Raw genomic sequence first — 22,932 nt, forward strand, 5'->3', positions numbered from 1 at the left:
AAGCTTTCGACAAAATTCAGCACTGATTTATGATAAAAACCCTCCAGAAAGTAGGCATAGAAGGAACTTACCTCAACATAATAAAGGCCATATATGACAAACCCACAGCCAACATTGTCCTCAATGGTGAAAAACTGAAACCATTTCCACTAAGATCAGGAACAAGACAAGGTTGCCCACTCTCACCACTATTATTCAACAAAGTACTGGAAGTTTTAGTCACAGAAATCAGAGAAGAAAAAGAAATAAAAGGAATCCAAATCGGAAAAGAAGAAGTAAAGCTGTCACTGTTTGCAGATGACATGATACTATATAAAGAGAATCCTAAAGATGCCATCAGAACGAAGAGAGCTAATCAACGCATTTGGGAAAGTAGCAGGATACAAAATTAATGTACAGAAATCTCTTGCATTCCTATACACTAATGCTGAAAAATCTGAAAGTGTAATTAAGTTAAATCCCATTTTCCATTGCAACAAAAAGAATAAAATACCTAGGAATCAACCTACCTAAGGAGACAAAACACCTGTATGCAGAAAATTATGACACTGATGAGAGAAATTAAAGATGATACAAATAGATGGAGAGATATACCATGTTCTTGGATTGGAAGAATCAATACTGTGAAAATGGCTCTACTACCCAAAGCAATCTACAGATTCAATGCAATCCCTATCAAACTACCACTGGCATTTTTCTCAGAACTAGAACAAAAAAATTCACAATTTTTATGGAAACACAAAAGACCCCGAGGAGCCAAAGCAATCTTGAGAAAGAAAAACGGAGCTGGAGGAATCAGGCTCCCTGACTTCAGACTATACTACAAAGCTACAGTAATGAAGACAGTATGGTACTGGCACAAAAACAGAAATATAGATCAATGGAATAGGATAGAACGTTCAGAGATAAACCCACACAAATATGGTCACCTTATCTTTGATAAAGGAGGCAAGAATATACAATGGAGAAAAGATAGCCTCTTCAATAAGTGGTGCTGGGAAAACTGGACAGCTACATGTAAAAGAATGAAATTAGAACTCTCCCTAACCATACACAAAAATAAACTCAAAATGGATTAAAGACCTAAATGTAAGGGCAGACACTATCAAACCCTTAGAGGAAAACATAGGCAGAACACTCTGTGACATAAATCACAGCAAGATCCTTTTTGACCCACCTCCTAGAGAAATGGAAATAAAAACAAAGATAAACAAATGGTACCTAATGAAACTTAAAAGCTTTTGCACAGCAAAGGAAACCATAAACAAGACGAAAAGACAACCCTCAGAATGGGAGAAAATATTTGCAAAAGAAGCAAGTCAGAAAGGATTAATCTCCAAAATTTACAAGCAGCTCATGCAGCTCAGTATCAAAAAAACAAACAACCCAATTCAAAAATGGGCAGAAGACCTAAATAGACATTTCTCCAGAGAAGATATACAGATTGCCAACAAACACATGAAAGAATGCTCAACATCATTAATCATTAGAGCAATGCAAATCAAAACTACAATGAGATATCATCTCACACCAGTCAGAATGGCCATCATCAATAAATCTACAAACAATAAATGCTGGAGAGGGTGTGGAGAAAAGGAAACCCTCATACACTGTTGGTGGGAATGTAAATTGATACAGCCACTATTTAGAACAGTATGGAGGTTCCTTAAAAAACTAAAAATAGAACTACCACACGACCCAGCAATCCCAGTACTGGGCATATACCATGAGAAAACCATAATTCAAAAAGTGTCATGTACCACAATGTTCACTGCAGCACTATTTCAATAGCGAGGACATGGAAGCAACCTAAGTGTCCATCGACAGATAAATGGATAAAGAAGATGTGGCACGTATATACAATGGAATATTAATCAGCCATAAAAAGAAATGACACTGAGTTATTTGTAGTGAGGTGGATGGACCTACAGTCTGTCACACAGAGTGAAGTAAGTCAGAAAGAGAAAAACAATACCGTATGCTAACACATATATATGGAATCTAAAAAGAAAAAAAAAAAGAAAGGTGATGAAGAACCTGGGGCAAGACGGGAATAAGGACACAGACCTACTAGAGAATGGACTTGAGGACACGGGGAGGGGGAAGGGTAAGCTGGGAGAAAGTGAGAGAGTGGTAGTGTGTATATGGACATATACACACTACCAAATGTAAAATAGATAGCTAGTGGGAAGCAGTCACGTAGCACAGGGAGATCAGCTCCGTGCTTTGTGACCATCTAGAAGGGTGGGATACGGAGGGTGGGAGGGAGGGAGACGCAAGAGGGAAGAGATATGGGGATATATGTATATGTATAACTGATTCACTTTGTTATAAAGCAGAAACTAACACACCATTGTTAAGCAATTATACTCCAATAAAAATGTAAAAAAAAATAGAATGCTATGTATACTTCTATTAATAGTATCATATCAGACTAAACCTGAAGTATTCAACTTATAGGAATTAAGCCTTCCCCTTTCTTTAAAAATACTATTTAGACTTCAGATAAATAAAACAGCAGAATATTAAACTTCCACCGTAGAATTTTTTTTATTATAGCAACTTTGAAAACTGAAAATTAAAATATGAAGGAAATAACCCTCATATGCACCAATTCACTAAAAAAGCTTACTTAAACCCTATGATCTTAAAATGGAAAATTTCACTTATGCTTATATTATCTAAGAGAGTTAAAGATGCCTGACACACATGATAAACATAGAAAAAACAAGATATCTAGGCATTTACATTTACAGAAATATATTACCAAATCAAGTTCCTTACATTATATAAGCACACAGAAATTTACAATGGACCTCAAAATTATTTCAAATTCAAACTCTAAAAATTGTTAACATCAGGCCACAGCTGGCTATAAAATCATTCTTCCCTCTTCTTGTCCTCCCATCCCTCCCCTCAAAAATCAGAATTAACTGCTGCTGTATTCTGAGTATTCTAAAAATAAATTTCTTATAATAACTAATACAAAAAATTAATATACACAGCCAGAAATACTTTGGGAAACATGAGCACAGCCCCTACTAATTTAGAAAATTAAAAGAGTAAAAGTTCAAAGAAAGGGATTCAGCATTTGTCTGAAGGAAGACAGCCTAAGCGGCACTAAGTAAACTGCAGTTTGGGGTAAGCATTATTAACACTTAAGTCAGCAGTTATTAAAAGTAAAATTCTGAACAGTTTTTATTTTCCAAAGTCCCATTTTGGACAAGTAATACTACTTTCATAAAGAGGAAAAAACTCTCAATAATATTATGATTTAGAAAGTGATCCATTGGTCCCACTGAAATTACAGAAAAGATTTTTATTAAGTAATAACTGGATCAAGATGATAAATTAAATACAAGTTCTAGCCTCCCTTACCAACCCAAATCTACAGGTACAACAGGAAAAACAGATGTAGACACATGCATATAAGATTTTTTTAATTAATTAATTTTTTAGCTGCGTTGGATCTTTGTTGCTGTGTGTGGGCTTTCTCTAGTTGCAGCAAGTGGGGGCTACACTTCGTTGTGGTGCGTGGGCTTCTCATTGTGGTGGCTTCTCTTGTTGCAGAGCACGGGCTCTAGGCACATGGGCTTCAGTAGTTGTGGCACTCAGGCTCAGTAGTTGTGGCTCACAAACTCTAGAACACAGGTTCAGTAGTTGTGGTACACGGGCTTCGTTGCTCTGTGGCATGTGGGATCTTCCCGGACCAGGGCTCAAACCCGTGTCGCCTGCATTGGCAGACGGATTCTTAACCACAGTGCCACCAGAGAAGCCCTGCCTATAAGATTAAAGGAGGAAAAAGCAGCCTCCTTTAATGCATAATGACATATGCAGGAACTGTTTCAAAATGCAGCAAATTCAGGTGGTAGATATGGGCAGCAGGAGAGAGCGCCCTGGCCAGCCAAAAGGATGGGTGGTTGGACAGAACGCTTACAAAGCTATAACAATCTATCTGTCTCCTATCTGTCACTTCAGCATCATCTTATAACACTCTCCTACTTACTGGCCTTCTTTTGTTTCCTGGAACAGGTCTCCACCTATGAATGTCACCATCACATACAAATCCTTCCCTGACCACCCTATATAAAGTAATTCCTTAGTCTTCCTATCATAGCCCTTTATTTATTTGTTTAGGATCTATCTGCCCCCACTAGAATGTGAGCTCCACAAAAACAGAGATCTTGACTTATTCACTGCTCAGCAGATATTCACTGAATGGACGAGTGAACTGGTTGGGGCACCTTCCCACCTCATCTCCACAATGAACAAAAGACAGCAGAGGCATCTGCTCCCAAATAAGAGTGGCAAGGAGGAAAATGTTTATTGCCAAGAAAAAGGTCAGTAATGTAGGGAAGAGACAAGATCCAGGAGTAAGGGGAAGCCCTGCTACCTTTGAAGACTAGCTATTGGACCTCCCTCTGGGCAGTATTAAAGACAAGTTGCAATACCCAGTGCCAGAAAGCATGTCCCACGCTTTTCCCACAATTACTGGAGTAAGGCTACAGTAATTATATATAGCATTTACGAACAGACAAACAGGGAATCTTATGGGGGAAAAAGAAAAACTGAGTACACAACGAAGAATCACCAACACTTTTGGGAAATCAGCACTTTAAGAAAACACTAAACTCAACAAACAGCATACCCAAGGAAACAGCATTAATAACACAGAATAAGACTTTAATATGTTGAAAGAGATGTGTGAATATACTATATCCATAAGAAAAAGAATGAACTATAGTTACTAGTAATTAAAAATACAATTCTTGACATAAAATAATAGCTGAATAGGAGATTATAAACAGCTTAAAAGTTGAGACATTCTCCCACTACAAAAAGCAAAAGGACAAAGAGATGGAAAGCATGAAATGAGGGACTTCCCTAGTGGTGCAGTGGTTAAGAATCTGCCTGCCAATGGAGGAAACACAGGTTCAATTCCTGGTCCAAGAAGATGCCACATGCCGTGGAGCAACTAAGCCCGTGCTCCACAACTACAGAGCCTGCACTCTAGCCTGCACCCGCGTGCCACAATTAATGAAGCCTGTGTGCCTAGAGCCCGGGCTCCACAACAGAAGCCACTGCAATGAGAAGCCCGCACACTGCGACGAAGAATAGCCCCCACTCACAGCAACTAGAGAAAGCCCACACGCAGCAATGAAGACCACATGCAGCCAAGAATTTTTTTAAAAAGCATGAAATGAAAAGTTAATAGATAAGAAAAACAGGAAATGAAGAAATAAAATTGTCTCTATTCACAGATGATAAGATCTTATATACTGATATTATATAGAAAATCCACCAAAAGCTATCACAGCTAATAAAAAAACTCAGCGAAGTTGAAGGATACAACATCAACCATCAAAAATCAATCGTATTTCTATACACTAGCAATGAAAAATCTGAAAAGGAAATTAAGAGAACAATTTCATTTATAATAACAACAAAGAATAAAATAACAAACAGTGCTGGAACAACTGGATAGCCACATGCAAAAGAATGAAGCTGGACCTTTATCTCACACCATATACAAAAATTAACTCAAAATGATCCTACCATCTGTACTTAATTGTGAAACAAAATAAAGATATTTCTGGACATTAAAAAAATTTTTAAAAATTGGTCACCCATGCAACATATTTAAAAATATTACTCATAGAAGCATTTCAGGGGGGAAACAAAAAGGAATTCTAGGACACCAGAAACAGTGGCAGGTAATAAGTTTGATCTAGATGTAGCAATGGACACTTGAAACAAACAAAAGAGTCCATTTAACATTGACACTTGGAAGAGTCTCTTGAGCAACAAAATTTAAATGACAGAGAATTACATTTCTTTCTTTTTTCTTTTTTTTTTTTTTTTGCGGTACACGGGCCTCTCACTGTTGTGGCCTCTCCTGTTGTGGCCTCTCCCGTTGTGGAGCACAGGCTCCGGACGCGCAGGCTCAGCGGCCATGGCTCATGGGCCCAGCCGCTCCGTGGCATGTGGGATCCTCCCGGACCGGGGCACGAACCCATGTCCCCTGCATCGGCAGGCAGACTCTCAACCACTGCGCCACCAGGGAAGCCCTACATTTCATTTTTTTATGGTTCTAATCACGTTACGTGATTATCAGGTAACACAAATAATCATAATATAAATGCTGTTTACTGATTTTCAGTTTTTCCAATCAACCTACAGACAAAGCAAAACCGATAAAGAAAAAAATGTAGATGTTATAAACTTTGCCAATGTTAAAAAGTAATTTAAGTAATAAAAATTGGGAGGTGTATAGGTAAGAAAAGTAGAGGAAAGGGAAAATATAATTTCTCTACCTTTCATAGAAGTGAGTCAAAATTTATTGTATAAAATTACTAAATCAAAAAATCGATAAGTATATTATTTATAAGTTATTAATAGCAGTGACCACAAGAATTAAAACCAGGAACTTAATAGTGTTCGGGGAGTGGGAGTGTTAACACAACAATTCCTTTTAATTTTCTATCCTTCTGAATTTCTTTTGCATTTATGCATTAATTGCATAATTTTAAATTACTAGTTTACCAAAAAATAAGTACTTATATTTACTCAATGGAATATTATGCTGTTGTTTAAAAAAGTTAGGTGAGGGGACTTCCCTGGTGGTCCAGTGGTTAAGAATCCGCCTTCCAATGCAGGGGATGCAGTTTCGATCCCTGGTTGAGGAATTAAGATCCCACACGCCGCAGGGCAACTAAGCCCGTGCGCCGCAACTACCAAGCCTGTGCGCTATAGAGCCCAAGAGCCACAACTAGAGAGAAGCCTGCGCACCACGCAACTAAGACCCAATGCAGCCAAATAAATAAATAAATGTATTGTTTGAAAAGTTAGGTGAGGTGGAACTATGTATACTGACATGGATAGATGTCCATAAGTGGGAAAAAAATTTAGAACGCACGTGTATGTAAGGAAGTATGTGTATATAAATATATAGTATGTATCTGTGTCTTTCTAAATAGATATAGTACATATAAAGAAGTGCTATATAAATATTTGTATATTAGTGAAAACCATGTCTGGAAAGATTTATCAACAGCTGTGTCTATAGGTTTAAAAGTGGGGTGGATTTTACTTTATATACATGCATATACTACTTGTATAATAATAACAATAATAAAGAGATACAGTGATAAATATTTAAAAATGTCTATGATATACTGTAAAATTAAAAAATTAAGTTGTAGACCAATATGTTTATAGCACAATACTATTTTTGTGAATAAGAAGTTGTAGGTTTGTAAGTAAATCTGTGTAACCTTAAGTCAAGAAGGATTAGTACCATATAGTGGATAAGCACCAGATAGTGGTTATCCCTATGAGTTGAAGGAACAGAAAAGAGAAATTAAATTCCTACATTACATAAGTGAAAAAAAACAAGTCATGAGATTATGGGGTTTTTAAATTTTCTTTTAAAATATTTTTTTCAAATAAATAAAAACCCACAAACAAGATTAAATTAAAACCATAATATTTAAAAAAATGAAACTGATAACAGGCATTTTTAAGTGGAAATCTAAAAGCAAGTTCTTCCTACCCACTAAAACAATCTATAAATCAGTCCTGTTCTGTCATTAATACAAAAATAAACATTGCTCACAAGTTCCTAGCTAATTCACCAGAGGGCTCTCTCACCAAGAAAGTTCTACTGTCTCTATTAAGTTCTGGGCCCCTGCAGCCTAAGCTATAGCCTTCTTAAATACCTGTGACCTCAGAATCTTGTGACATAGATAATTTCATTTCAAAGGACAGAACTTTAGAAAAGAAGGCATTTCTTTAAAAGCATAGGATAAGGAATTGGTTAGAAAGAATGATACTTACATGTAAACATAATTCGCTGGGTATAGAAGTTATCACATTCAGCTCCCTTTTGCACACTGATATGTTAGCAGGCTGACTCACAGTCACATTGGACAGAATCTTAGAGCCTGTCTGCTGAAAATTAGGGGACTGTGCAGGACTATCTTGAATTCCACAGTGACTGATGCCTATGACTTCTGGCACTGGACATGAGACTGTGTCTTCAGCAGAGGAAGAAAATGGAGAGTCTATGCTTTGGGTATCCTTCTGACTCTCAGGATAGATGCTAGACATGCTATGCTCCTGATAGAGCAAATTTCTTAATTTTTCATCCAGAGTTTTAATTCGGTTGTCTGCAAACTCCATTTTTGGAGGTCCTTCCCCATCTGATTCCAGGACCGTAGAGGACAGCAGGCTAGTTGGTTCAAGGCCAGGGGTCTGAGTGGGAATGACCATCTTAGGAGAAATTGCTTCCATGATCACTGCGGTTTCTCCTTCTTGGGAAATAAACTCTGCATCTGTAGTTGGCTGCTGCACTGGTAAGGGCTGAGGCTTTTGATCAGACATAAATGCCGGAGTTCTAAGAGAGTTAGGAGCAATCTGAGTTGACTCACCAGGAGCTGCATGACTGGCAGCTTGGTGACCTGGATACACAGGTAGGAATATGCCTGCTTGGCTGGTGAGTCCCTCACATTCAAGTGGAACTGCACGAACTGAAGTAGCCATATGACTGGAACTACTAGCAACTGGTGCCATTATCTGCTTGTCATCTTCCACTTGATAAAGTATAGTTGGCTGCTTAGTTTCTACACTGGCATATTCAGAAATCTTACCATCAACTACATCCTTGTGTTCTGACGTGGCGGTGTAAAGTGCACGCTGGCATGGATTATTTTCTAGAGTGAGCAGCGTGTCCTGTGATATTTCCTTATTACTTATGTTTCTTGGACCTGGAACAATAACAAAGAATGGCTAAGCATGTATTGGTAAGTACAAAGCAAGGACTAGTACCCAAACTCAAAGGGAACTGGAGGAGCAAGGGGCAAATTAGAACCTGTGTGAAAGTACTCTTGTAAATAAGACTCAAAATACACAGAATTCAACCTAACAAGGAGAAAAACCTTTTCCTTTTTTTCATAAACATTAAAATTTAAATGGCTTAAGTTACCTCCTAACATTAACATCTTCAAAAATGCTTATGAAAATTCTCATAAGCATGAAATACCCATGAAAACAAGTTAAAGATACAGTATATATTTTGCATCCCCATCTTCCAGGTCTGGATAAAGGTGGCAGAGAACAAACACTTACTAGAAAGCAGATTTAGCCCAGGAACTGTAGACATGGACTGCTGAAGAGAAGGAAGAGATTGAGCCTCACGGTTTCTTATTGTCTGATTGATACAAAATCGCCATCGACCAACTGGGGATGACTGAGGAGCAGATTCATCTGTAGAAAGAACTGGCAAAAATTAATATGCTAAGCAATTGTCAATATGTTTACCTATTGACTAAGGAAACCAGGTTAAAACACCGTTTTGTCTTTTATCTCCATTTCCAATGGCACTAGGATATGTGTAACTTATAAGACCAGACCTCCCAACCCTGACTGACAAATACTCTAACAACTAAGCACAAGATATCTTTAGATAAGGATTTTGGATTCTATGGAAACACACATTGTATCAATACCAATTAAAAGCAGGGCACTTTTGGGAAAAAAACGAAAAGCACTTTTTCCACTAAAACCTACATCTTCTGTCCTGTATCCTGATTATGGTGGTGCTTACACAAATCTATAAGAGGACTAAAATTTACAGAACCCTACACCAAAAGAAAAAAAAGTCTATTTTATTGTATGACAACTTAAAAAGTAAAGTAAAATAAGCCCCTACATCTGTACTCCTACTTTGTTAACTTATTCAAATAAGTTATTCTCTTTTAAACTTTACCCTACTTTGCCAGTCAGAAATATACTCAGGGACTTCCCTGGTGGTGCAGTGGTTAAGAATCCGCCTGCCAATGCAGGGGACATGGGTTCAAGCCCTGGTCCGGGAAGATCCCACATGCCACGGAGCTACTGAGCCCGTGCGACACAACTACTAAGCCTGTGTACCACAACTACTGAAGCCTGCACGCCTCGAGCCCGTGATCCGCAACAAGAGAAGCCACCACAGTGAGAAGCCCGCACACCACAACGAAGAGCAGATCCCACTCGCTGCAACTAGAGAAAGCCCGCACGCAACAACAAAGACCCAACACAGCCATAAATAAATAAATAAAAAGAAATCTACTCAGACTCCTGCTAATGAGAAAAAGAAGACAGAGGAGAACCCTGGCATCCTAACACAAACTACATTTGAGGGTAATGGTATCTAGTTCCATGACTCCCATACCACCTGTTGCTTCTTTATGCTGTTATAATTCCTTCAGATGTCCTCATTTGTCTGTGGCTCTTCTCCCCCTCCCAGACACTCTAAATATACCCATGACCAGAGTTGAGAAGAATGGAGAGATAAGGTTATGAGAAAAGAAAATAGAAGACCCCATTTTTAGTCCCTGGCAGTTTATCTGGTATCTGATTTACAAAAACTTATCAGTGATCATAGCAGGTAGAAGCGTATCATTGGTAGAATGAAATCAAGATACTAATGCTATTAAAACATGAGGCAAACTTAGAACATAATGATTTTAGTTAAGAAAGTTGTTGTCCATTAAAGGTCAGCAGTACTGTGACTGCTTTTCTGGTAACATACCATGCAACAACTCAGAAATAAATTAATCAGGTAAAGAACCAATACTTGGAGGAAATTTGGAGAATGGTCTTCTCACGTTTTTTACTTCTTATTTCTGGGCTATAAAGTCCTTTCAAAGTGTGGGAAAACCTACATTAACAATTTATCAAATTCCTTTATTGGCTAACATCTTTCCCAAGGTGTGTACATTAAAAGTTTCCAAATGTCTTGCTTCAAAAGCCAAATGGTAAATTTTATTAAGTATACTTACTGCTGGTTTGAGTGGATGCAGAATTTATCTGTACTTGTTCAGATGATCCTGTCTGAATTAAAAATGAATAGATAAATAAAGGAGTTCCTGATACATATCCGAGAAGACCTATTTGCTAAGCAATTGCTCTTACTTGGCTACTGCTGGATTCCACAGTAATAGAGTCAACTCCAACGGCTCTTTCTGCAGCAGAGTGGACATGAAAGATCTCCTGGGCTTGACCTACAATAGCCCTCAATTCTTCTACAAATTTTTCTCTTTCACTTTCCAGGACAAAGTTATCTTCGACCTATCCAAAAGTAAAAGTAAGTCTATTCACAAGAATGAATTTAGTTTCTTCAACATTATAATATAGTGACTACCATAAAGAAAAATAAATTAGGTATTTAGATCTAAATGCCACAACAGAGTTAACAAAGACCAGCAATAAAATGCCACATAATACATTAAATTATTCTATTTTGAGAACACTGACATTTGTCAGATTGGCACTACCTACCAGAAGCCAGCATTTAAAAAAAATCTGGCATTCTATAAATTGATTGCCATTTGAAGAACATAACTGAGGTAATGTTTACGTTTAAAACTAGGATGTCCAAACGCAAAAGCTTTTAAATAAAAAAAAATCACAAAATGAAGCATCTCTAAAGACGATAAAGAATGGCCTAGAGACAGTTCAGAAAATACTACATTGAATAAGAGGCAGACTGACAAAATTATTAACTTTTAAAATGTTAAATTCTGCTTCGCCAGGAATGTATATACAAAGAAAACTGGCAGAAACAAAAGCATTATGTACTCTTCATGCCACCCTAGCTCATCCCCATTAAAAACACAAGAGGAGGGGAATACTAACTTAAGCCTAACAATTCAAAGAAAATACAAAAACTAAATGAAATGATGAACATTACTTGAACACCTATATGTAAGATGTTATATCAGTAGCTAATACATTAGAATTACCTGGGGAACTTTACAAACTATTAATGCTTAGGTCTCATCTCCAAAAATTCTGATTTAATTAGGGACCCAGGCAACAGAATTGTTTTTGTTTTAGTTTTTGTTTGGTATTTTTTTTTTTGGCTGCACCACGTGGCTTGCAGGATCTTAGTTCCCTGACCAGGACTGAACCCAGACAACAGCAGTGAAAGCACCGAGTCCTAACCACTGGACCACCAGGGTATTCCCAACAGAACTGTTAAAAAGCTCTTCCAGTGGTTTTGACATGCAGCTAGGGATAAGAAGCACTGACCTAGATCCTCTCCTAATGAAACTCCCTCATATTTTACACATAAATATACAGAAACCAGAGGAGGTATAGTGACTTACTCTTGAACATAACCAATTTAGCTCTGTACAAATTTTAAAAACTAGCAGTACCCTAAAAAAAGATGGCTCTGAATAAACGGCAGGAGAGTTAGAGAGGAAAAAGAGACAGAATGCTGAAGAGAAAATAATTTAGTTTTACTGTACTTACCATATAGTCTGCAATATCCTCTGGTGCATCACCATCAACATCAAACTTGAAGGTGACCATCTTGTTATTGTGTGTCTCCAGTTGACACTCCACCATGTTGTCTCCAGAGGTTGACACCTGGGCACAAACATGTCACTAGTTTAAGAGTCAGTCATTGTCTTCTCTTTGTAAATGGTGCAGGAAACATTTGGAGTTCACATACAATATATGAAAAAATGGTTTAAACTGTTCAGAATCTAAGAAGATTCTGTTTTTCCCTTGATGAAATACTGTCTAAACAACCATTGTATGACAAATCTAAGGCTCAAATTATTCAGCAAAAAATAAGTTAGAAATGTGAACCTGTGGGAAAGAAAAGGAACACAACTTCTATGAAAAGACAAAAAAAAAGTTACAACGGTCACTATAGCTATCTGCAATGCAAAGATCTAAATCTGTTCATTCATTTCCAAAATTCTCCCACAAATTTACCCTTTAAGCTAAAGAAAATGCAGTGCTAATGGAAATGTAAACTGGTCCAAAATTTATGGACAGCAACCTAGAAATACGTATTTAGAAACTTTAAAAAAATCTTCATACCCTTTGACCCACTAATTCTACTTCTAGGAATCTATCATAAGGAAATAATCAGGTATATATACAAAGATTTGTGTTCAAGAGTGTCTGCTGCAGAGTTTCACAATACCCTATACTCACCTCCACAGCAACATCTCCCCTCCCTGACCCCCCAGACCTCAACATGCACTCTTAACCAAATCATATTTATACACTGACCTGAAGGACAGTAAGCTGAAATTTAGTCCCCTTCTCTGATCGAGGACAGGAAGCTCTTCTCTGTTTGATCCGATCTTGTTTGCCATTTCCACTTGAGTTATCAGGGGTATTGGTGTTTTCCTTCACAGCTGCCACATCATTATTCAAACTATTATTTTAAAAAAAAAAGCAACTCCAATTCAATTTCTCAGAGAAGACATTATTCCATAATTCTCAAAGTCCAATATTTAACCCAAATCAGAGTTAACAACTGAAATTCCTTTGTGGATAGAATCATTCCATCTTGATGATAAAATTCTAAGAAAAACCCTCAATTATAAAATCATAAATAATGTTTAAATAAAATATATAAGTAGTACAATATCTCTCAAAAAGTTATGACTGCACAACTCTGCAAATATACTAAATGCCATCGAACTGTACACTTTAAATGGGTGAAAATCTAATGGTATGTGAATTATATCTCAATAAAGCTGTTTTTAAAAGTTATGAAACACTGAGATTATATTGTACGTATTAGGCCAACATCTCACAGTAGTGGGATTGAAAGAAAAACACTGCGAGTGATGGACCTCTGTGGAACCTTTTATCACGGGATATTCCTGATCAATTTTATTTTGTTTGTTTTGGAGTTTTTCTTATTAATAATATGTTCAAATAAAACTTCTAAAAACCAATTCTCACTCAAAATATAGCTGTTTATGTAACAAACACAACAGGGGATACATGAGGTGTGGAAGACAGGAATACTGCAGGAAACAGAAAAAGAAATGAAAATGAGATAAAGAACATGTAGTATGTACATACAATGGAATATTATTCTACCATAAAAAAGAATGAAATCTTGCCATTTGTAACAACATAGATGGAAATTGAGGGCATTATGCTAAGTAACTCAGAAAGAGAAAGACAAATACCATATGATCTCACTTAAATGCGCAATCTAAAAAAATGAAAAATCTCCAAAGCTCATAGATACAGAGAACAGATTGGTTGTTGCCAGAGGCAGGGGTGGGGGAAGGGGGTGGAGAGTGGGCAAAATGGGTGAAGGGAGTCAAAAGGTACAAACTACCAGTTACAAAATAAATAAGTCATGTAATGTACTGCATGGCAACTATAGTTAATAATGCTGTATTGCATATTTCTAAGTTGCTAAGAGAGTAGATTTTAAAAGTTCTCACCACAAGAAAAAAAATTTTGTAACTATGTATGGTGATGGATGTTTAAAATAGACTTATTGTGGTGATCATTTCATAATATATACAAATGTTGAATCACTCTATTGTATATCCAAAACTAATATAAGGGTATACATGAGTTTTACCTCAGTAGAATGAAAGGAAGGAAAGAAGGAAGGAAGGAAGGAAGGAAGAGGGAAGGAGGGAGGGAGGGAGGGAAGAAGAAAAATACACCATAATTTTGGTTTAAAAAACTGAAAATGAATGATGTGAAAATGATTCAACATGATTAACTCTAACTAGTTATATTTTGCAGGTTCAAGTCAACACGATTATGACAGAGCAGACTAACTTTCAGCTGATCTGTGTCAAAGGTATTTTTCAGCTTTCTCTTTAATAAATTTGAAGATATTTCAATAAATGACAAAAATTCCAATAAATACATTTGAAACTTAAATGAGATCTGTAAGCAGCAGATATTTTTTAAATTAATTTTTAGGTTAAGTCCTTTCTCCTAAAAACTACTCAGGAAGTATCTATATAAAGATATACAAAAGAGTTAAGAGGAGTAGGCGGAGGACGAGGGGAAGATGGCAGAAGAGTAAGACACACAGATCACCTTCCTCCCCACAGGTACACCAGAAATACATCTACACGTGGAACAACTCCTACAGAACACCCACTGAACGCTGGCAGAAGACCTCAGACCTCCCAAAAGGCAAGAAACTCCCCACGTACCTGGGTAGGGCAAAAGAGAAAACAATAAACAGAGACAAAAGGATAGGGACGGGACCTGCACCAGTGGGAGGGAGCCGTGAAGGAGGAAAGGTTTCCACACACTAGGAAGCCTCTTCGCGGGCAGAGACTGACGGTGGCAGAGGGGGAAAGCTTCGGAGTAGCAGAGGCGAGCACAGCAACAGGGGTGCAGAGGGCAAAGCGGAGAGATTCCCGCACAGAGGATAGGTGCCGACCGGCACTCACCAGCCCGAGCGGCTTGTCTGCTCACACGCCGGGGCGGGCGGGGCTGGGAGCTGAGGCTCGGGCTTCGGTCGGAGCGCAGGGAGAGGACTGGGGTTGGCGGCGTGAACACAGCCTTCAGGGCGTTGGTGCACCACGGCTAGCCGGAAGGGAGTCAGGGGAAAAGTCTGCACCTGCCGAAGAGGCAGGAGACTTTTTCTTCCCTCTTTGTTTCCTGGTGCGCGAGGAGAGGGGATTAAGAGCGCTGCTTAAAGGAGATCCAGAGACGAGCGTGAGCCGCGGCTAAAAGCGCGGACCCCAGAGACGGCAATAGACGCTAAGGCTGCTGCTGCTGCCACCAAGAAGCCTGTGTGCGAGCACAGGTCACTATCTACAAACTCCTTCCAGGGAGCCTGTGCAGCCCGCCACTGCCAGGGTCCCGGGATCCAGGGACAACTTCCCCAGGAGAACGCACGGTGCGCCTCAGGCTGGTGCAACGTCACGCTGGCCTCTGCCGCCGCAGGCTCGCCCCCCATCCGTACCCCTCCCTCACCCCGGCCTGAGTGAGCCAGAGTCCCCGAAGCGGCTGCTCGTTTAACCCCATCCTGTCTGAGCGAGGAACAGGCGCCCTCCAGCAACCTATACCCAGAGGCGGAGCCAAATCCAAAGCTGAGCCCCGGGAGCTGTAAGAACAAAGAAGAGAAAGGGAAATCTCTCCCAGCAGCCTCAGAAGCAGCAGATCAAAGCTCCACAATCAATTTGATGTATTTGTGGAATACATGCATTTGTGGAATACATGAATAGACAACGAATCATCCCAAATTGAGGAGGTGGACTTTGAGAGCAAGATTTATGATTTTTTCCCCTTTTCCACTTTTTGTGAGTGTGTATGTATATGCTTCTGTGTGAGATTCTGTCTGTACAGATTTGCTTCCACCATTTGTCCTAGGGTCCTATCTGTCCGTTTTTTTAAAAATTTTTTTTCTTAAGTACTTTTTATTTTAATAACTTTATTTTATTTTATTTTACTTTATATTCTTGCTTTTTTTCCTTCCTTCCCTCCTTCCTTCCCTCCTTCCACCCTCCCTCCTCTCTTTCTTTCTTTCTTTTTTCTTTCTACTTCTACTAATTCTTTCGTTCTACATTTTCTCCTTTTTCTTCTGAGACGTGTGGATGAAAGGCTCTTGGTGCTGCAGCCAGGAGTCACTGCTGTGCCTCTGAGGTGGGAGAGCCAACTTCAGGACACTGGTCCACAAGAGACCTCCCAGCTCCACGTAATATCAAACGGCGAAAATCTCCCAGAGATCTCCATCTCAACACCAGCACCCAGCTTCACTCAACGACCAGCAAGCTACAGTGCTGGACACCCTATGCCAAACAACTATCAAGACAGGAACACAACCCCAACCATTAGCACAGAGGCTGCCTAAAACCATAATAAGTCCACAGACACCCCAAAACACAACAACAGACGTGGACCTGCCCAATAGAAAGACAAGATCCAACCTCATCCACCAGAACACAGGCACTAGTCCCCTCCACCAGGAAGCCTACACAACACACTGGAACAACCTTAGCCACTGGGGACAGACAACAAAAACAACGGGAACTACGAACCGGCAGCCTGCAAAAAGGAGACCCCAAACACAGTAAGATAAGCAAAATGAGAAGACAGAAAAACACACAGCAGGTGAAAGAGCAAGATAAAAACCCACCAGACCTAACAAATGAAGAGGAAATAGGCAGTCTACCTGAAAAAGAATTCAGAATGATAGTAAATATGATCCAAAATCTTGGAAATAGTATAGAAAAAATGCAAAAAACATTTAACAAGGACCTAGAACAAGTAAAGATGAAACAAGGAACGATGAACAACACAATAAATGAAATTAAAAATACTCTAGATGGGATCAATACCACAATAACTGAGGCAGAAGAACGGATAAGTGACGTGGAAGATAAAATAGTGAAAATAACTACTGCAGACCAGAATAAAGAAAAAAGAATGAAAAGAACTGAGGACAGTCTCAGAGAACTCTGGGACAACATTAAACACACCAACATTCGAATTATAGGGGTTCCAGAGGAAGAAGAGAAAAAGAAAGGGACTGAGAAAATATTTGAAGAGATTATAGTTGAAAACTTCCCTACTATGGGAAAGGAAATAGTTAATCAAGTCCAGGAGGCACAGAGAGTCCCATACAGAATAAATCCAAGGAGAAATACGCCAAGACACATATTAATCAAACTGTCAAAAATTAAACACAAAGAAAACATATTAAAAGCAGCAAGGGAAAAACAACAAATAACACACAAGGGAATCCCCATCAGGTTAACAACTGATCTTTCAGCAGAAACTCTACAAGCCAGAAGGGAGTGGCAGGACATAATTAAAGTGATGAAGGAGAAAAACCTGCAACCAAGATTACTCTACCCAGCAAGGATCTCAATCAGATTTGATGGAGAAATTAAAACCTTTACAGACAAGCAAAAGCTGAGAGAGTTCAGCACCACCAAACCAGCTTTACAACAAATGCTAAAGGAACTTCTCTAGGCAAGAAACACAACAGAAGGAAAATACCTACAATTACGAACCCAAAACAATTAAGAAAATGGGAATAGGAACATACATATCGATAATTACCTTAAATGTAAATGGACTAAATGCTCCCACCAAAAGACACAGATTGGCTGAATGGATCCAAATACAAGACCCATATATATATATGCTGTCTACAAGAGACCCACTTCAGACCTAGACATACAGACTGAAACTAAGGGGATGGAAGAAGATATTACATGCAAATGGAAACCAAAAGAAAGCTGGAGTAGCATTTCTCATATCAGACAAAACAGACTTTAAAATAAAGTCTACTAGAAGAGACAAAGAAGGACACTACATAATGATAAAGGGATCGATCCAAGAAGAAGATATAAAAATTGTAAATATTTATGTACCCAACATAGGAGCACCTCAATACATAAGGCAAATACTAACAGCCATAAAAGGGGAAATTGACAGTAACACATTCATAGTAGGGGACTTTAACACCCCACTTTCACCAATGGACAGATGAGGCAAAATGAAAATAAATAAGGAAACACAAGCTTTAAATGATACATTAAACAAGATGGACTTAATTGATATTTATACGACATTCCATCCAAAAACAACAGAATACACATTTTTCTCAAGTGCTCATGGAACATTCTCCAGGATAGATCATATCTTGGCTCACAAATCAAGCCTTAGTAAATTTAAGAACATTGAAATTGTATCAAGTATCTTTTCCGACCACAATGCTATGAGACTAGACATCAATTACAGGAAAAGATCTGTAAAAAATACAAACACATGGAGGCTAAACAATACACTACTTAATAACGAAGTAATCACTGAAAAAATCAAAGAGGAAATAAGAAAATACCTAGAAGCAAACGACAATGGAGACACGACGACCCAAAACCTATGGGATGCAGCAAAAGCAGTTCTAAGAGGGAAGATTATAGCAATACAATCCCACCTTAAGAAACAGGAAACATCTCGAATAAACAAGCTGACCCTGCACTTAAAGCAATTAGAGAAAGAAGAACAAAAAAACCCCCAAAGTTAGCAGAAGGAAAGAAATCATAAAGATCAGATCAGAAATAAATGAATAAAATGAAGGAAATGATAGCAAAGATCAATAAAACTAAAAGCTGTTTTTTTGAGAAGATAAACAAAATTGATAAACCATTATGCAGACTCATCAAGAAAAAAAGGGAGAAGACTCAAATCAATAGAATTAGAAATGAAAAAGGAGAAGTAACAAGTGACACTGCAGAAATACAAAAGATCATGAGAGATCACTACAAGCAACTCTATGCCAACAAAATGGACAACCTGGAAGAAATGGACAAATTCTTAGAAATGCACAACCTGCCAAGACTGAATCAGGAAAAAATAGAAAATATGAATAGACCAATCACAAGCACTGAAATTGAAACTGTGATTAAAAATCTTCCAACAAACAAAAGCCCAGGACCGGATGGCTTCACAGGCGAATTCTATCAAACATTTAGAGAAGAGCTAACACCCATCCTTCTCAAACTCTTCCAAACAATATCAGAGGAAGGAACACTCCCAAACTCATTCTACGAGGCCACCATCACCTTGATACCAAAACCAGGCAAGGATGTCACAAAGAAAGAAAACTACAGGCCAATATCACTGATGAACATAGATGCAAAAATCCTCAACAAAATCCTAGCAAACAGAATCCAACAGCACATTAAAAGGATCATACACCATGATCAAGTGGGGTTTATTCCAGGAATGCAAGGATTCTTCAATATATGCAAATCAATCAATGTGATACACCATATTAACAAATTGAAGGAGAAAAACCATATGATCATCTCAATAGATGCAGAGAAAGCTTTCGACAAAATTCAACACCCATTTATGATAAAAACCCTGCAGAAAGTAGGCATAGAGGGAACTTTCCTCAACATAATAAAGGCCATATATGACAAACCCACAGCCAACATTGTCCTCAATGGTGAAAAACTGAAACCATTTCCGCTAAGATCAGGGACAAGACAAGGTTGCCCACTCTCACCACTCTTATTCAACCTAGTTTTGGAAGTTTTAGCCACAGCAATCAGAGAAGAAAAGGAAATAAAAGGAATCCAAATCAGAAAAAAAGAAGTAAAACTTTCACTGTTTGCAGATGACATGATACTATACATAGAGAATCCTAAAGATGCTACCAGAAAACTACTAGAGCTAATCAATGAATTTGGTAAAGTAGCAGGATACAAAATTAATGCACAGAAATCTCTGGCATTCCTGTACACTAATGATGAAAAATCTGAAAGTGAAATCAAGAAAACACTCCCATTTACCACTGCAACAAAAAGAATATATAGGAATAAACCTACCTAAGGAGACAAAAGACCTGTATGCAGAAAATTATAAGACACTGATGAAAGAAATTAAAGATGATACAAATAGATGGAGAGATATACCATGTTCTTGGATTGGAAGAATCAACATTGTGAAAATGACTCTACTACCCAAAGCAATCTACAGATTCAATGCAATCCCTATCAAACTACCACTGGCATTTTTCACAGAACTAGAACAAAAAATTTCAAAATTTGTTTGGAAAAACAAAAGACCCCGAATAGCCAAAGCAATCTTGAGAACGAAAAACGGAGCTGGAGGAATCAGGCTCCCTGACTTCAGACTATACTACAAAGCTACAGTAATCAAGACAGTGTGGTATTGGCACAAAAACAGAAAGATAGATCAATGGAACAGGATAGAAAGCCCAGAGATAAACCCACACACATATGGTCAAGTTATCTTTGATAAAGGAGGCAGGAATGTACAGTGGAGAAAGGACAGCCTCTTCAATAAGTGGTGCTGGGAAAACTGGACAGGTACATTTAAAAGTATGAGATTAAATCACTCCCTAACACCATACACAAAAATATGCTCAAAATGGATTAAAGACCTAAATGTAAGGCCAGAAACTATCAAACTCTTAGAGGAAAACATAGGCAGAACACTCTATGACACAAATCACAGCAAGATCCTTTTTGACCCACCTCCTAGGGAAATGGAAATATAAACAAATGTGACCTAATGAAACTTCAAAGCTTTTGCACAGCAAAGGAAACCATAAACAAGACCAAAAGACAACCCTCAGAATGGGAGAAAATATTTTCAAATGATGCAACTGACAAGGGATTAATCTCCAAAATTTATAAGCAGCTCATGCAGCTCAATAACAAGAAAACAAACAACCCAATCCAAAAATGGGCAGAAGACCTAAATAGACAGTTCTCCAAAGAAGATATACAGACTGCCAGCAAACACATGAAAGAATGCTCAACATCATTAATCATTAGAGAAATGCAAAGCAAAACTACAGTACGATATAATCTCCCACCAGTCAGAATGGCCATCATCAAAAAATCTAGAAACAATAAATGCTGGAGAGGGTGTGGAAAAAAGGGAACCCTCTTGCACTGCTGGTGGGAATGTGAATTGGTACAGCCGCTATGGAGAACGGTATGGAGGTTCCTTAAAAAACTACAAATAGAACTACTATATGACCCAGCAATCCCACTACTGGGCATATACCCTGAGAAAACCATAATTTAAAAAGAGTCATGTAGCAAAATGTTCGTTGCAGCTCTATTTACAATAGCCCGGAGATGGAAACAACCTAAGTGACCTAAGTGTCCATCATCAGATGAATGGATAAAGAAGATGTGGCACATATATACAATGTAATATTACTGAGCCATAAGAGGAAACAAAATTGAGCTATTTGTAATGAGGTGGATAGACCTAGAGTCTGTCATACAGAGTGAAGTAAGTCAGAAAGTGAAAGACAAATACCATATGCTAACACATATATATGGAATTTAAGAAAAGAAAATGTCATGAAGAACCTAGTAGTAGTACAGGAATAAAGACACAGGCCTACTAGAGAATGGACTTGTGGATAGGGGGAGGGGGAAGGGGAAGCTGTGAGAAAGCTAGAGAGAGGCATGGACATATATACACTACCAAACTTAAAATAGATAGCTAGTGGGAAGCAACTGCATAGCACAGGGAGATCAGCTCGGTGCTTTGTGACCACCTAGAGGGGTGGGATAGGGAGGGTGGGAGGGAGGGAGATGCAAGAGGGAAGAGATATGGGAACATATGTATATGTATAGCTGATTCACTTTGTTATAAAGCAGAAACTAACACACCATTGGAAAGCAATTATGCTCCAATAAAGATGTAAAAAAATAAATAAAATAAAAGATATACAAGAAAAAATAAAACTAACTCCTAAACGTTTTTCTTTGTCCCTGTGAAAAAGAATTTTCATAAATACAAGTGGAGGAAGAAAACATTAATACTGCTGTTAGTTTTTTAATAGAGAAATAGCCATAATAAATAACACGTTCAGAGGATAAAAGAGACATATTTCTAGTCAATACAGCTGTATCATTCACTTTGTAAAGTTATCTGAAAACACTAGTTTAGGGTTTGGGACAAGATGGCAGAAACTCAACTCTCCCCATTCCTCCCCACTAAGTATAACTAAAAAGTCTGGAAATAATACAGTAGAATATCACAGGAGGGCACTGAAGAGTGAAAAGATGAAGGCAGACTAGCTAGGGACTCCCAGGACTTGAGGAAGAATATAGCAGCTTGGCACCTCCTGACTCCTGGGCCAAAAGGCAAAGGTAGCCCGAGCCCAGTGGTCTCCTGAACCCCAACCTAGCAACAGAAGGTGGTTCAGGTGGGCCCTTTCCTCCCTTGGTGATGCTGTTGGGACCCCTACAAGTAGCATGTGGTCTGGAGAGCTGGCTTAGGGCAGCGGGCCTAGAGAAGTGCTCTCCAACCCCTTGGTCCAGCAGTGGGTCCCAATGGTGTCATTTGAACCAAGCAGATCAGAATAATAATACAAAGACTCTGAAAACTAAATTGTCATTAGAACCATAGTCCGCAAAAGTAGACCAGGACCTTTGCACCTCAACACAGTGACTGACTGCTAAAATAGAGTATTTAAATAGGATCCAGGGTACCATAACATAATGTCCATAATGTCCAGGATACAAATGAAAATTCTCTGTCATACCAAAAACCAGGAAAATCACAACTTGAATGTGAAAAGACAATCAACAGATGCCAACACCAGAATGAATCAGATATTGGAATTACCTGACAAGGATT

At 38.4% G+C, this 22,932-nt stretch overlaps 1 protein-coding gene across 4 annotated transcripts in view; it reads right to left on the reverse strand.

Annotated features, from left to right (window-relative positions):
* The window catches only part of WNK3 (WNK lysine deficient protein kinase 3), a gene marked incomplete at both ends in the record, with an annotated part of 135,730 nt that overhangs the window by 39,299 nt on the left and 73,499 nt on the right, over positions 1-22,932 (reverse strand). For all 4 annotated transcript variants that reach the window (XM_082609083.1, XM_082609082.1, XM_082609081.1 and 1 more), the window contains 6 exons: positions 7,837-8,765; positions 9,127-9,264; positions 10,821-10,872; positions 10,954-11,109; positions 12,298-12,414; positions 13,072-13,219. In XM_082609083.1, coding sequence (XP_082465209.1) covers positions 7,837-8,765; positions 9,127-9,264; positions 10,821-10,872; positions 10,954-11,109; positions 12,298-12,414; positions 13,072-13,219 — 1,540 coding nt within the window. The remainder of the gene's footprint in view (positions 1-7,836; positions 8,766-9,126; positions 9,265-10,820; positions 10,873-10,953; positions 11,110-12,297; positions 12,415-13,071; positions 13,220-22,932) is intronic.

Source organism: Mesoplodon mirus (genome assembly GCF_964341445.2).
Source record: "Mesoplodon mirus genome assembly, chromosome: X".
NCBI lineage: Eukaryota > Metazoa > Chordata > Mammalia > Artiodactyla > Ziphiidae > Mesoplodon > Mesoplodon mirus.